The following is a 14888-nucleotide window of genomic DNA, read 5'->3' on the forward strand; positions in this document are numbered from 1 at the left end:
TCTTTGCAATCTGCATTCATTACACTACTGATCAAGCACTTTACAAAATTTAAAATATGAACTTTCTAAATTATAATGTGAACAAATGTTTCTGCCTCTTCGATGAAATTCAGCTGAAAATATTCACAGCTGTTAAGTATCAGTTCACTTTGTATTACGTGTCGTCGTGGCGCAGTCTGGCGCAGATCCAATGTAAAACACTCCACCATCAACAACAATTTATTATTAAAAAAATTAATTAAATAAACTATCAAAATTGGACCGAATTATGAATCTAAACCATTCTCGGATCCAACTGAAGACACACAAAAAAGTTTCATTAAAATCGGTCACCCGTTTAGGAGGAGTTTAGGCCCATACACACGCACACAAGAAATATATATATAAAGATATATAGACGTTTATGATACGAGGGGTATTAGAAAAATAAGGTTCCCTATGCCGCCGAGACAGAATGCGATATGTTGGGAGAAATCTGGCAACACTGTCTTACTCATCATCAGCTGTCCCTCTCTCTATCCATACCACTCGCGCCTCGCTACGTCCAACAGTGCCGACATAGCTGCATTCGAAGATGTAGCTCCCTGTCGTTGTTACCGCCAGATGCGAAATTCGTGCTGTGATACGTTTTTTAAATGCAAAACAGATTTCATCTATTGAAATTCATCGTCAGTTAATCAAAGTTTATGGGGAAAACTGCATATCTGTTCAACACGTTCGGAAATGGTGTAGAGAATTCAGTGAAGGCCGCATGGAAATTCACAATGAAAACCGAAGTGGACGGCCTTCAGTTTCAGATGGAGTTGTTGAAAAAGTTGAGACAATACTGCTTGAAGATCGGAGAATCATCATTCACAGGAACAACAGTAAACTCTGACAGATATTGCGACACATTAAGAAAACTGAGACGCGCGATCCAGAACTGCCGGAGAGGAAGATTGTCCAGTGGTGTGAAGCTTCTCCATGACAACGCTCGACCTCATGTCTCACGTCAAACTCAATAACTGCTTACAAATTTTGGCTGGACTATTGTGCCCAATCCCCCCTACAGCCCAGACCTAGCCCCAAGTGATTATCACTTATTCCCAAAATTAAAGGACCACTTGGGTGGCCAACGCTTCAGTACCAATGATGAAGTCAAGGAAGAAGTTACTCAAAGGATTGGCGGCAGAATTCTACACATGGGGATAGAAAAGTTGGAGCATCGTCTACAAAAGTGTTTAGACAGAAACGGTGATTATGTGGAGAAATAGCTTAACTTTTATGTGTTAAATTGATGTATAACACTAAGTAGAATTATAGAGCTGTCTATTTAAAAAAATCATGGGAACCTTATTTTTCTAATACCCCTCGTATTATTAATGTATTGATATTTAACAAAAAGAATTAATTTAATGCAGTAATGTATTTTATAATACTTTTGAATAAATCACAACAGGAAGTTACAATTACGTTAAAATATATGCAAGTAATAACTGATATTTAAACACACACACACGATACATACAAACATTTCCTGACGGAAGACAGGTCATTCACATACAATTATTGTACAGAAAGCTAATATCGGATGATAATCAGTATCTTTTACAGAGTGTTTGAATCAAGAAGGTACCCTCAATCCTAAATTACTTTATACATTAGAAATCTCTACATGATCTAAATCAGACATCAAATATTCATTCTAGCACCAAGATTATTCATTACAAAAATAACATTAAGATTTATGTAAATACATACAATAGTCATTATGTTAAATTAAGAGAAAACTGTTCTACTTGAGGCAGTTGGTGATAAACCAGCAATAATTTGGTGCTTTTTATGCCACACAGTGTGTTTTTAGCTGTTCCCCCCTAAGCATATTCCATAGATTAGAGGAGTATGAAACAATCCAAAGTATGCCGTGACTACAAACTCCTAGAAAGGTTATTCTTGCAATACATAAGAGTGTTTGCATGTACATCCTAGCAGAGTTTGGTATATAAATAGATACCAAGAAACTTAACAGGATTAAAACAATAATCATTTAGGTTAATATGGTTTTTAGTGAGAATATTATATGTTCAGTTTTACTGTGATTCAACACTATTTTATTTGCCAAGTATCAGGCTTTAGTTAAGCCTTAACATTAAAGATATCAGTCAGTTAATATACTGTAATGTTTCTTACCTTGTCTTCCATTGAAAATATTTTCCCCAGCTTTAATTTACTTAACATCTGGCTGGTTCTGGGTGGAAGTATTTCTTGTTTAGATGAGTATTGTAGAAGTCTCTCTTTTTCTTCTAGGAGAAGTTTTACATTGGGGACACACCCAATCCTTAGGCGACCTATATGAAAACACTATCTTAAATAAAAAGTTTAAGATAGTGCAATTTCAGTAAGTGCACTATTAAATTAATTCATCTGAATAGTTATTTGTATACAGAATTCATTGAATTCAAAACTTAACTTTTAGTTATTAGATTACTTTTAATAATAGTCAATGGCTGATAAAAATAGAATTGGTACAAAGAAGTATGTTTTTAAAGTAAGGAATAGTGTTGGTTATCCTAAACCTAAATTAGATAGATTAGATAATTTTGAACATTTGCCATCTTTGAGTGATACAAGAAATCAGTAAGAATCATCATCAAATATATTACTGATTCCTTTTATCACTGAATAATGGTAAATGTTACAAAATTCCAAAAACCATCACTGGTTGTGCGTATGTAAATAATAATAAACTCAAATTGGTTGGAAACAGGCATATTTTTGTTTCAAGTTTGCAGAAAATTGGAATGTGAAGCAATAAAACAAATTCTTAATAACAATTTTGATATCCTTAAATTGTAGAAATACCAAACTTAAGAACAGGTACCCCAAGGTACAAGTAGTTTTCAATTGTTTCAATTACTTTTTACTAAATGATTATTATTATTTAAATAATTCAGTATTACTGACATTCACTGCTGAAAGATCGTTCTCAACAAAGAAACAGGTCAAGAACTTTTTAAGGAACAAAATGGGGCCTTACACTCTGTCCACTTCAGGAAAATATCAGTTGTCCGGACCCCCCCACATTTTTTTCCTGGCTATGTTCTTGCTGTGTGAGACACTACAATTCCACACAAAATAATCCCATACAAAATACCAAAAACAGTCATCTACAGTCTTACAGTAGAAATGCTATAATATTACAAAATAAATAGTTTTCGGACACAATACAAACATATTTCAATTTACTAAGCCACTTAAATCAATTTTACAATGTCATATGGCACATTGTTGATTTTTCCATTTTTGTATTCTTATACTAAATAACTTTAAAATATTGATTTTTTGTTCCATATTTTATTTCAGCTATATTGCTCTTCACTCCCTTTGGCAGTTATGAAAAAATTAAGCTTATCTATAGAAATTTTTGAAACAAAACTCTACTCCAGAAATGCATGGAAAGACTCAAAGTCCAAATGATTCTTTTAATAATGCTCTGTGGTCACGGTTACCAAAACGAGTTTTTGTTGCATTTGAAATACTCAAAATAAGAGTTTGGGATTCTATAGTGACCCTAGTTACCTATGTAGGGTAAAGGTTTTGAACTTCATGAATTCTTTAGTGAGGCTGGTGTGAACTGTGTACTTGAGCTAGATTAAATTGAAAACTAAAAATTCTCATGTGACCACAGTAAGTTAGGGCAGAGTTTGCAAAACTGAAGGTAAGACAAGATAGTTTGGAGCATGCCGCTAACCCTGGAACCGCCAATCGACATTATAAACTTCGATCTGAATCAACTCTGTAGTGGCAAGCAACATTATAATGTCGATCTGATATGCACCTGTTTTGACAGTTCATATAGTACATAAGTCAATACTACCACCACTATTTCCTAAAATACTTGTTGCATAGAAACTAGGCTGTGGTGCAGTGTAATGAAAGTGTTGGGAGCTATAATATTACTGATATATCATGGGTATGGTTTATTATGTTGGTTTATAAAGTGTTATAGCTTTGTTTTAGGCTCTCATTTTAATAATGTGCCAAAATGTTATGAACTTTTGACATTGGGGAACTTGTTGACCTGTCAGACTCAGACAACAGTGAGATCTAGGTTTCCCTTTATGCTTTCTGGAACCCCAAACTAAGCCAATATTTTAGCAAAAGTTCTAAATTAGCATTTATTTATTGTAAAATTGATATAATCAGTGAAATGTTTCTTATTACTGAAGGACCTCCCAACCAAAGAATAAAAACCATGATCACGATACCGCAAAATAATTAGAGTCAATAGGCTAGTTAAACCAAGCCACACTCCATCTAGGTTGGAAGGAGGGGTGAGAGCTGAATGAACCACCTGATCTTATTTCCCATATCATTATGGGATACACATTCTATAATCCAATCTTAACAAATAAACTTTATAGCTGAAAACAATTTATAACATTACAGAAAGTTGGTTTAAACGAAAAAAAGAAATACCATAAACAAAAGCATTATGGTCATAAATAAGCCTGGATAGGCTATGATGTGTGTGCAGAATCAAGCTGCAGAAAGCTTAAAGTAATAACGGCCTGAGTATTTAACATTTATAAGTTGGAAATATAACAAAAGAGGTAAAAACTGTGTAAATTTAATTTTTAAGTGTTAAAGAGTGAACTATTATTAATTTAAAACGAATTTACAATAGGATATATAACCTAGAAGGAGAAACAGGATTGCAGCAGACTACAATGTAGTCATACACTGACTGCTGTAGTAATAAGGGAGTTGCCTTATACAGGCCAGACTGTCCGCCATTAGGATGTAGACAGCACTGCCCCATCATCAATAGAAAATGAAAATAACCACTGGTTAACTATTCTTTTAAAAATAAATATAGAAATTTTATTTAAAAACTAAAATTTGGAAACTGTTTACTGACATTTACAAAAAGCATGTGAGCTAGGTAGTATGAGTTGGTGTTTGAAAAAGGCTTAGTTAATTACAGAGGTAGAATTCCTGTATACCAAGAATAACGTGTGTTATGGGTGTGTTGAGTTCTTTCAAACAGATCATCTAAATTTTTATACCTGTGAATTAAAAGAAATTTTATAAAAGCTGTCTCTTTGTAAAAATTTGTGTTTCTTGAAATAAAACAAAAGTTGGAAATCTGTGACATTTTTAAAAATTTCTTAACTGTAAACAGTGATCAAGATTAGATTGCAAGCTGTGTCCCAAGAAATGATCCCAAATGCAAAGAGATTGGACGTATGCGTAGTAAACCATTTTCATTTCTTGAACAGCAAGAATGTCCCTAAGGTTGTTAAAGGCAAAAATATACTTTCGTGTCTTTTGTTTGAAACATTCAATATGATCTGACCATTCCAAACTGATATCTCAAATTACTCTAAGAAATATCTTATGTATCTTACCATCTGCCGGATTTTCAATCATTTCTTGGAGCTCAAAAATGTAGGGTGAGTTATACCACAACTGCTTGACATACTTCCATAACCATAAATATATATGAGTTACAGGAAACGTTGCTGTGGTTTCCACAACTACGTATGATCAGATTGCCAAAAATATAATCTGACTGAGGATTTAGAGAGATTGGCATAAATTTGGTTTTAAGCAATTTGGTTTTGGTTTGCATATTTAAGGAAAGGGCATCCTGATCAAACCACTTTTTCAACAACATTAAATCATTTAATACTTCTCGACTCACATCCACTCATGTATTTCCTTTAAGAAAAATAAGGGTGTAATTGGCAAATAATATTATTTTTGCATTTAAATTTAGCTTGGAAATATTGTTAATATATAATAAGAACAGAATTGGCCCAAGAGTACTCCCTTGAACTACACCGTTGTCTACATTAATTGCATCGCTGCTTACGTTACAAATTTAAGAACCAATTTGCCTCTTTTCTATTGGTAACATAACTGTGATATCAAGTAAGGGCTATGCCCCTAACTCCTAATGGTTCTGATTTATTCATTAACTTATTTATATGTCTTAGAATAGAATTTATTTATTAACCTAATCTATCTTCGATGTCTAAAAAGACTAGCATTGATTGTTTTGTTATTTGAGATTGCATTATTTAACTCTTTATTTAAATTAAACAATTCATCCAATATACTCTTATCGTCTCATAACCTATACTGACGTTGAAAAAGTACATTGTTTACCTGCAAAAAGTGTACAAGTTTCAACTCAATTACTTTCTCCAGTACCTTAGTAAAGACACTTAAAAGGGAGATCGGGGCAGAAATTATTTTTATCAGTAAAGCTGTTTGACTTCTGCAAAATATACACTTTAGCTAACTTAAAATTATCAGAGAATACTTACTTAAATTGTTCTTGAGGACCCTTGCAAAGACCCTATCACAACCCGGGGCAGAGTCTCCAATTTTTAATGTGTCGTTTATAACTTGGTATAAACCAAGTTTCATATATGTTTCACTGTTTTATTACAAATGGCTACATGAGAAAATATCAAGATACAACGGCCTTTTTCAAACAAATACAGTACAACGATATTTATATGGATTAATTGGACCCGGAAGTGATAAAAAACATAAGTGGGATACTCCAAGAATACAGGAAAAACACAATATACTACAGATAAGGAATGAATTACAAATATAACCGCAAAAGACAACCAATTTGTTATTTCGTTTTACATGGATTAAACTGTAGAGAAAATAAATAAAATAACGTGTAAAATGAAATGTTGTTAAATATTTAGTAAAAATCATGTCAGTCTAGTTCGTTATCTGCATTCGAGAATCAAGGTGATGTTGCAAGCTAGATATTCCGCTAACTCAGCCGATTTCGCTGCACCTCGGCATCAGCATGAGTCATACCGTCTTGGCTACTCGTTATCAGGATTATTTGTACTGTCCTTTGTTAACGTTGAAGAATAAACTTTTTAAGAATGTAATTTCTTTGTCATTCATCACAATCATTAACATCTTTCAAAATTACCAACCTCTCGAGAGTAATTACAATATTATTAACAGAATCAGCGGTTAATGTAGTCAAAGGTTATTCAGATTGTTGGACTATATAGCCTATATCCTCTTAAAATGTAAAACGTATAGTAAAACATTTATTCGTACTACAGATCAATTTATGTTTACCGATTATGTTTACAGATCAATTTATAAATCTGTAGTGGTGCGGTGTTTGTAATGTTATAAAAATAAACAAACACAAGAAAAAAACAAACAATATACACGCTAACCTACACTGATTATACACGCTTTATAAGCGTGATAATACGTTGATTGTTGCGTATATTGCTGATTATACATGCAATATAAATAATTAAAACTAAAGAAAACCTGTCATCTGTTTTATTTATCCCATCAGTTAAAGGAAGAAACGTATGATTTTGAGGCAGGTTTTAGAGTCTTCTGAATCCCGTCGACATAGGAGAACTTCAACTTGCAAATCGGCATAGTCACGGCCATTTTGCTTAGACTACCCCTTTATATCAATAGTGGAACTAAGTAATTATTTAACTTATGAGTGTGTCAGCCTGTGAAAACTCAACCTCAAGCATTGCAAAATTACAAATTATTATAACACACATTGACCTATGTTACTTCTGTTGTTTAGCCAAACCACAAAGTCCACTCTCATATAAGCTGTCCTGTTTAAATGAATCAACTAGGCAAATGAAGCAAAAGTACTTTTTTACAATTGGTTAAATAACTATTATTACAGTATGCTTTGAAGCCAGTTACACAATAAAGTTTAAAGAGCTAGCTAGAATAAGGCAAACTCCTAAGTTTGAAATGCCCTGAAAAATCAAATAGCATAGACCTATATTAAAGTCCGACCCAGTTAAATGTAGAAAATAAAAAAAAACATTAACTTACGTGTAGCACTGGCTGAGATGAAGCTAGGACATACGCGACCGGGCGCCTCACAAGACAGACTGCACGCACATAGAGTTCATAGTTATGTGGCTGGTGGGGGTGAGCGGGAGAGGTAGCCGGTGTTAACAGGTGGCCATTGGCTAAGGAAGCTAGCCTCTCTTGACGGAGACACGAGTGATCCCGACTACTGCCGAACGTGTCATGTATGTTATGACGAAGGGCTGAATGCATACCGGGCAACCTGTTCACGGCCTGACCGCCATCCCGGTACATGTCGCAAAAGGAGTGGTTGAAGATAACGTATTATTAAACGGTAATTTGGTCTCACTTTCATTATTGTGCTACGACAATTTGGCAAATCTGAAAACGGCCATGGCCTAAGCTCAAACGATCCTAACCTAAGTGACTGAACCTTTTAAACAGGACGAAGACATCCACACAGGACAGCAATGAGAAATCTCAGTCCAGCATCAGTTATAAGGAGGTTTTATTATCCAACAAAGCTTCTGCTGCTGCCACCAAGGCCAATTACGAGGGTAATTCGGAAAGTAAGGTCCGATTTACGTTAACCAGACAAACAGTAAGCGAGCAGCGAAATGCGCATGCGGCCTGACTCCCGGCATACATTGCGCGCAGAACGACGCCATTTGCAGTGAAGTCGTTGTAGTCTGCTGTTTTCTGTGCCTTTTTTAATTGTTTAAAACTATTTAACGTCCCGCCGACTGTGAAATACGGTCTGTGATACGGTTTTTGACAGCAAGGGACGTTACAGCAGCGGATATTCATCGACAGATAAGTGAAGTGTACGGTCCAAATGAAATGAGTGACAGCAAAGTACGGAAGTGGGTGAGAGTTTTTAAAGATGGACGGGAAAATGTCCATGACGAACCACGATCTGGTCGGCCTTCAGTGATCACCGAAGATTTGGTGAAAGCCGTCGATGAAACAATTCGTGAAAATCGGCGATTCACTGTTTCTTCATTAGCAATAGAATTTCCAAACGTGAGTAGAACCACATTGTTTAAAATTGTTTCTGAGATTTTGGATTTTCACAAATTGTGCTCACGTTGGGTTCCCAGGCTGCTTACTGAGGAACACAAAAAAAGAAGAATGGGTATTGCTCTTGAATTTTTGATCCAATATCATCAGGAAGGTGATAACCTTTTAGACCACATTGTGACGGGTGATGAGACATGGGTTTCCCACATAACCCCAAAAACGAAACGCGTCGATGGAGTGGCGTCACTCGACGTCGCCGGCATTTGCGTCGTCACTCGACGACGGCGGCCGACTTCTATGACACCGGCATTCAAAAACTTGTAGATCGTTATGACAAGTGTTTAAAAAAAAGTGGAAATTATGTAGAAAAATAGTGATTGATGTCAGAAATGAAATAAAACAAGTTTTTTGAAAAAATCTGTTGTGGTTTTTTTTTAAATAAAACAACGGACCTTACTTTCCGAATTACCCTCGTAATTTTAAGGATAGTTTCATTCTTGTTAGTAGGAAAGAACGTGTTTCTTCTGCCACAGAAATTAACCAAACAAACAAAGTTCTGCCGTTTTGGACAAGAGTAGGCCTAGGCCTAATGTGTCAAATAGGTCTAATGTGTCGAATAGGCCTAATGTGTTGAATAGGCCTAGGCCTATAATTGGTAATAAAACTGACTGCTTAATTAAAACTGTGGCTTGTAAAAAAATGACTCTGTGTCTTGGCTTTCCGTGGAAGTAGGTAAAGAGGATCTTTCGTCCTATCTAAAAGATATATTTGAGTGTGAAATTGAATATGAAGAATATAAAAGCTAAATATGACTCTTACAGATCTTTTCCAACTGCATGATTTCATTTTAATAACAAAAGACCGAACTACATAACAAATTCAAAGGGTAAACACAATTAAATACGCTGTAAAACTCTATCAGTTTGTTACTTTGAAGCAAAGTACTGAGTTCTGTTTTTCCCCCACCTTCTCACTGAGTGCAAAAAAACCTACTGTGAACCAGAAGTATCCTCATTTTGAATGTAGTCCAAAAACTGGTTTTCAAAGCTTTCATGTGATTAGGCACGAGAAGCGAAAGAAATGTCAAGGAAAGCAAATCACCTTGTACACCAGTAACAAATTCTATAAATTCAAGCTTCAAAGGAAAGTTTTCAAAATTAATTTCCTTTATTCGTTTGATCCAAAGTGATATTTTTCTTTACTTTTTTTACTTTGTCCTGTACAAATAAAATTGTTTTATCTGGACCTTGCAATGTCATGTTAAAAATGTTTATATGGAAAAAAATAACCACCAAATACCCAAGTCCTGTCATTACTGCATCATCCAGAACTTGACGAAGTTCGATCAGCATTTGTTTTGATGCCCGAGCTTGTCTATGTAAAAAACAGTTAACCCATTTAGCATTAGACATGATGGTTTTCAATCTTGCAATCAGTCCACTGTATTTACCAGTGAGAACAGCAGCACAATCAGTGCATATGGAAACACATTTTCCCCAGTAGATTTTAAAGGGCTCAATAGCTTTTATGAAATATAATGTTCCCTTCGATTGCTCCACCTGTTTCATATTGGACGAAACACAACATTTAAGAACAACTCCCAACGTCAGTCAATTCGTCAATTTGTATTAAGAAACACTCACTTTTGTTTAGTTTGTCTCTTAACTGATCCTTAACGTTTCCAGCCATATCGGAAATTCTTGATACCCAGTTGTTTGACAGTGGGATATTTTTTAACTTTAAAATTTCTTGGGGACTTATGACCCATGAAACCATATATAAATAGCAGCAGGAAGAATTAATTCTTCTGCTATAACATGAGGTTTGGCGCTTTGGGCAATTTTAAACCCCCCAAAAAAAACAAGAAGAAGAAGTTTTATGTTGTGTTTTTTTAAATTTTATTTTTTTATATTTTTTGTACATCATATAAAGTATGAAGAGCATTTTGGTTAGTATTACTCAATATATAGTAATATTTCCTACTTGATTCTTCCAAGCTTAACATCTTTGTTCAAAAAAGCTTACCGGTTTATCCTTGAGGCCATGATGTTTGGTTTCCAGATGACGTAACATTTTCAATGGTTTCATCGATTCAGTGGGTAGTACTTCACCGTTCTTTCCAAGGGGCGTGAACCCAAACTTCAAATAAGACTCATTGTATTTCCTGTATTTTTATTTTATAGTTTTATCTGCCTCGTTACTCACGGATCATCAGCACCCTGAGTTAGTCATAAAATTGCCCACAGGAAGCAGCACAGGCTGATCGCATTCCCCCACAGGCTTTACACCTGTGTTTACTGAAAGGGCACTTACATAAGGAAGCGGACAGTGTCCGCGTAGATAGAGAGGAAAAGAAAAAAACTCTAATTTGGCCATCTTAACACTATGGGACTGGCAACAGTCAGGTAAATACACAGTGTACAATATGGAACTTCCAGATTTTAAAACCTTCAAATGCTGTTTGATGCAAAATTGTTTCTTAATCCTTCTTTTGTGTTTTCTGTTTAGGAGAAAAGAATGTTAACAATGAGCCTTTCGTACTGTCAACATGTGTCTTGTTACGAGTCAAACAAGAACACATTGGAAAGCTATTTTGTAAGACTAATTTCAATGATCAAATCCAGAGGTTCTCAAAGTGTGGGGCACAACCCCCAAGGGGGCGCAATGAAGGTTCATGGGGGGCCAATGCTTGCTTGAAAAATTAATTTAATTTACTTACAAAATAATAAAGCAAGTTGATGAAGCTACGGGTCTTCATAGAGTTGTTTATTTAATATTTCTTGTAAGATTCGTCGATGCGATGCGATGCAGGAAGAGTTGCTTTTAATGAGACGATTTCAGCTGATACCACTGCCATTTTCTGAATGATTGTTCCATTTTTGCAGGATGATGACATATCTTGGATCAAATATACAGGAATTTGCACAGATGGAACTCGGGCTATGTCAGAAAAGTACACTGGACTTCGAGGGTTAATCAGAAAGGTAGCTCCAGAAGCTAGATAGATGCACTGCATAATTCATAGAGAGACTTTAGCAGCAAAAGGTATGATCCCAGAACTTAATGAAATTTTACATGTGGTTGTTAAAACAGTCAATTTCATTAAAGGGCAGCCTTTAAAATCTAGAGTTTTTAAGATTCTCTGTGAAATTATGGGTTCAGAACACTCAGCTTTACTGTTTCATATTGAAGCTCACTGATTATCGAGACGAAAGGCTTTGACCAGAATATTTGAGCTTAGACATGAAGTTCTTGCATTTTTGCTTGACGAAAACCACCAAAAACTCAACGTTTTTCACTGACTCAGATTTTTTCTGCCATTAGTGTACATGTCAGATATATTCGAGAAAATAAATGTATTAAACAAGTCTTTACAGAAAAAAGATGTAAAGCTTCTGCAATGGACTGAAAATGTGAACAGCTTTGTACCAGGGTGATCTGAAAAGTGATAATATTGAGCATTTCCTAATCTTAAAATTATGATTAAAGAAATGGATCTAAAATCTATTCCAACGAATCCAAAGAAATGCTTTCTTAAACACTTAAAAATTCTCAAATCTCATTAAAAAAATATTTTCATAAGGATTTGGATGGTTTGGCATGGGTTCAAAACACGTTCAAACCATCCGTCGATGAGTGCTCCCTCAACATGACAGAAAAAGAAAATCTCATTGACCTCCAGAGTGACAATGAGCTTGAAAGTAAGTTTAAAGAATCTTCTTTCATTGGTTTAAAAAAGGTTCACCCAATTTTGAGTGAAAAGGCATTGAAAATACTCACTCTATTTTTCATTTTCATTTCATTTTTCATTTTCATTTATTTATCTCATTTACATATAATACAAACATATGATAATAATATACACGAGAAGGTACCCACATGGGCAAAAGCCTGTGTGTGAGAACCGAGTCCATCTTCACTCGAGTTTGCAATCACAATAATACTAATATATAATGTAAATATTAGAACAAAATTACAATTGTATGATTTAAAGATAACTAAAGATAACTAAATAGTAAACATACTCTGTTTGGATGCATATTAACTAAATTCAAGCAGTGTAAAAAGTAATAATTTAATCAGTTATGATAATGGAACGACATGACAAAGATGCAACAAATTCTAGTATATGAAGTTTTATGGCTATAAGAAGTAAGACAACATACGGGATATGCTTAAAGAGTGCACAAGAAACCTTATTTTAAGACCTATAAAAAAGGAAAAGAATAGAAAAATAAAAAGATTCACCACCACTTATTCTTGTGAAACTGGGTTTTCTGTTCTAGCTGCTAAGAAGAGTAAATATCGCTCAAGACCGGATTTGACCAAGTAACTCAGTAGCATCATCAGAACTGACACGCGTATGCACAAAGAGAAAACAAGCACATCCTTCACATCGAAGCTCTTTTTATTATTATTACTTTAAGTTATAAATAACATTTATGTACTGTAGTAGGTGAAATAATAAATAATAAATTGTAACTGTTAATATAGAATTTGTTGTTTGATTACAATTAAACCTATTGCCCCATTATGCTCTAATGTAGTATGCATAAAATGTTCAAAACTAAGCAAATAAAAGTTGACTGTAAAATTTCAAACGCGACTCACTTATATAGTACGCTTACATGTAGGGGGGGCCCGACTACCAGCTGGATTATGCAGGGGGGCTTGAAGTAAAAAGTTTGAGAACCGCTGCTCAAATGCATGAGGTGGACTTCATAAGGTACCAAAGACAAAAAGTAATGTGAAATCAAGTCTCAACAAACCCATTACCAATCACAAAGCAAAAGTACCAATCAAAATTTAACACATAGTAGTATAACACAAACGAATTGTGAAAATACTACAAGCTCCTTCCGAGCTTTTATGTTAATAAGCTCAGAAGTAGATAAATACAACACGAAGCCTGTCTAAGAATTTTGAGACCTGTCTTCTATAACTGTATTTAATTATTGTAAAACGATGTTATGTTTCCCTAAAAACAATAATATGGGCTATTTAATGCCTTTGTTTTGTTTATTGGTTACAAACCCTAACACGCAATGTCACATTATTAAATAAAGTTGTTAGAGGTAAACAACACTATGTTCAGCTATAATTTTTTTTTATATTGTTTTGTATTGTTATATTGTTATTAATGATGACTTTGATTTGACTCCAGTGGTTAACTCTGACAAACTCTTCATGCATAAGCAGACGAAATTCTGTACCGTCAAACAGCTTTTTGAGGGATAATAACTATTCCAAAGAGGAAGGAAAAAAGTTTCTAAGCCTGCAGAAGATCCAATTGGTCGTGTTAATGGGCAAACAACTGTTAGGCTTCATGACAATACTCAGTCTCCAACTCTAAGCAAGGCAGTTCTGTTCCAGTCCCAATTCCTATTCCACTGTTGTTTGGGGTAAACGGTCACTATCAGAACCGGGGACAGTTACGAAGATGAGTAAAGTTGAATCCGATCGTACAGATTTCAAAGTAGTTCAAGCCAAAAGAAAGCGTGGTGTAAATATTGGTTTCAATAAACTGCAAAACCGAAATCGCGCTGATTTTATTACGGGACGTGCAAACAAGTAATGACCAACTCAAAGTTGTCGAGATGAGTAGGTTTCTGTTTGTATCCAGGTTTGATGAGGATGTTGACTGTATGGCCGTGAAAGAAAAGATATATTAATGAAGGTGCAAACGGTAACTATGGAGTTACGAAACTTAAGAACAGGTACCCTGGTTATAGTTCTTTTAAGGTTAGTGTTCCCGTTACCCTCTGGGAAAAAGTGTATGATGCAGATTTCTGGCCCAGTTGGGACTTATGTGGCTCGTTTTCGATATAATCAGAAGAATAATTCTCATAATGTTCCTAGTGAGTCTTTTTTGGAATCAAACCATGGGTGCGAGTTTGGTAAACTTAGGCCTACCAAAGTTTGCAGTTAGGGTGAGTGATCCAATTCCTTCTCAATCTATATCTGGTTCGAAATTGGATGTAAATTTTTGTGCACATAAACACTCAGTCCAATTAAAAATAAAGTTAACGAGTTGGATG

General features: G+C 34.8%; 1 protein-coding gene across 1 annotated transcript in view; it reads right to left on the bottom strand.

Moving 5' to 3' along the window:
- The window catches only part of LOC124369103 (RNA exonuclease 1 homolog), a 146543-nt gene that overhangs the window by 65805 nt on the left and 65850 nt on the right, over positions 1 to 14888 (bottom strand). The window contains exon 6 of the mRNA XM_046826845.1: positions 2170 to 2327. Coding sequence (XP_046682801.1) covers positions 2170 to 2327 — 158 coding nt within the window. The remainder of the gene's footprint in view (positions 1 to 2169; positions 2328 to 14888) is intronic.

Source organism: Homalodisca vitripennis, chromosome X, assembly GCF_021130785.1.
Source record: "Homalodisca vitripennis isolate AUS2020 chromosome X, UT_GWSS_2.1, whole genome shotgun sequence".
Lineage (NCBI taxonomy): Eukaryota > Metazoa > Arthropoda > Insecta > Hemiptera > Cicadellidae > Homalodisca > Homalodisca vitripennis.